This window comes from Tupaia chinensis, unplaced genomic scaffold (assembly GCF_000334495.1).
Source record: "Tupaia chinensis unplaced genomic scaffold, TupChi_1.0 Scaffold142100_1, whole genome shotgun sequence".
NCBI lineage: Eukaryota > Metazoa > Chordata > Mammalia > Scandentia > Tupaiidae > Tupaia > Tupaia belangeri.
The window spans coordinates 475,905-477,786 of NW_006201951.1; the positions used below are offsets into that span (position 1 = coordinate 475,905).

Sequence of the window (1,882 nt, forward strand, 5' to 3'; positions counted from 1 at the left end):
GGGAAAGAGGGATGAGGGGGACACAGTGAAAGGCCCCTGATTCTGCAATACACATGCACGCACACATGCACCATGCAGACACATGCAGATACATGTGCACACGCACACAACACAATGCAGACACATGCATGCACACACAGACACATGCACACACATGCACCATGAAGACACATGTACACGCATGCAGACATATGTGCACGCACACATATACATGACACACACATACACACCACCAGATACATGTGCACACAGATACACATATATATGACACAGACACATGCACATATACAGACACATGCACACACACATACATGATGCAGACGATAAACACATGAAGATACATGTGCACACATACACGACACAGACATATGTGCACACATACATGAACACATGCACAATACAGACACACATGCAGATACATGTTCACACATGCACACACACACGCTTGGCTTCAGGCCTGCCACTACAGGGGCTGGAGGGGGGCAGGGCCTGGCCTGCCCAGCCTGTGGGTCTGGGCCGAGGAGCTGCGACTGCTGAGTGCCGGTGGCCAGGACAGGACAGAGAGGCCCTGATTCTGGCCCCAGGGTACCCAGTCTGTGGGGACACAGGCCTCAGATTGGGTGGCCCTGGGCCCTGCACTGCCCACTGAGGCCCACTCTGTCTTGTGGGAGACCCAGCATGCACTAGGCTGGGGTGTGAGGGCTGAGACCTGAGGGTGAAACAGCAGGGGTGGTGTTCAACCTTGCTCCTCCTCGGCCACCCTGGCTGTGTGGGGACCGATGCTGTGGTAGGAGGAGGTTTGGGCTGTTTTACCTCTGAGTACCTGCTGGGCCTGGCCTGGCTCGTGTTCAGGGAGGGGACCCATGTGGCCTCTCTGCTTCAGACAAACCCGACTAGAGGACGGAAATCAACTTTTCAGTGGCCTGGACTGAGTCTGCTCTGAGCCCCCAGCACATGCAGTGCCTGTCCCCAGGGCCCTGGCTGTGGGCCAGCTGCTGCCTGCGACCTTCCCACACCCCTGGGGACGAGTGGTGGTGGGGGACAGCCCGCAGCATCTAGCCAGCGTCACCTGGTCCTCCCTGGACCTGCGCTGTGTGCTTCCAGGGGGAGGCGCCCACTGCAGCACTGTCACCCCAGGACCACTCACCCCCGGCCTGGGCTCTCTGACCAAGAGGGGTAGAGGCCTACACCTTGTGGGGAGCCACATAACTGGCCGCATGGACTCTGCCCCCAGGCTCCTGGGGACTCCTGGGAGGTGCTGGTCCTGCCTGAGAGGCCCGGGCTGCAGAGTCCAGCTTCTCCCCCGACGACAGAACCCCTGAGGCTCTTTCTTCACTGACAGACAGCAGTGGGGGCTCTGCTCGCCACCTTAATGAAGGAGCAGCACCTCGCTGGTCAGCTGGGGCCTGCCCTGAAAGGGGTAGTTGTCCTCCCAGGGGTCCTCTGCTGAGGCTGGAGGTCCCCAGCATGGCAACTCCAGGTCAGACGGGCTCCCAGGGCTGGAAGTAGTGGGGTCCCCTTCCGTCCTCGTTCACCCCGGTGCACGCCGGGCCCGTTCCTGTAGCCCCGGGTCGCAGGCAGCTGCGACAGTGCGTCCCTGGAAAACCAGGGAGGGCTGCCCACCCTGCGACTCCGCAGGGCTCAGAGCGGTCGGTGGGATGACTGCCTGCCTCAGTTTCCCCGCTCCGCAGGCAGGGGGAGAGGACGCGGAGAGCCCTGCCAGTCCGGGGACGCCGCGGTGGGCGGGGCCGCTCGCCAGCTCTGCGTCCCGCGTCCCGGGACATCGCAGGGACCGCGAGGTCGGGGCGGGTGGAGACCCCCGGTGGCGCCGCACTCCGGTCACGTGACACACCGGGGCGGGACCCGGCCCGCCCGCCTCCCG

At 62.5% G+C, this 1,882-nt stretch overlaps 1 protein-coding gene across 1 annotated transcript in view; it reads left to right on the plus strand.

The window, feature by feature from the left end:
* NSMF (NMDA receptor synaptonuclear signaling and neuronal migration factor) overlaps positions 1 to 1,882 on the plus strand; it is a 34,951-nt gene that overhangs the window by 5,336 nt on the left and 27,733 nt on the right. The window contains 1 exon segment of the mRNA XM_006163361.2: positions 974 to 1,176. Within this exon segment, the coding sequence (XP_006163423.2) occupies positions 974 to 1,176 (203 nt within the window).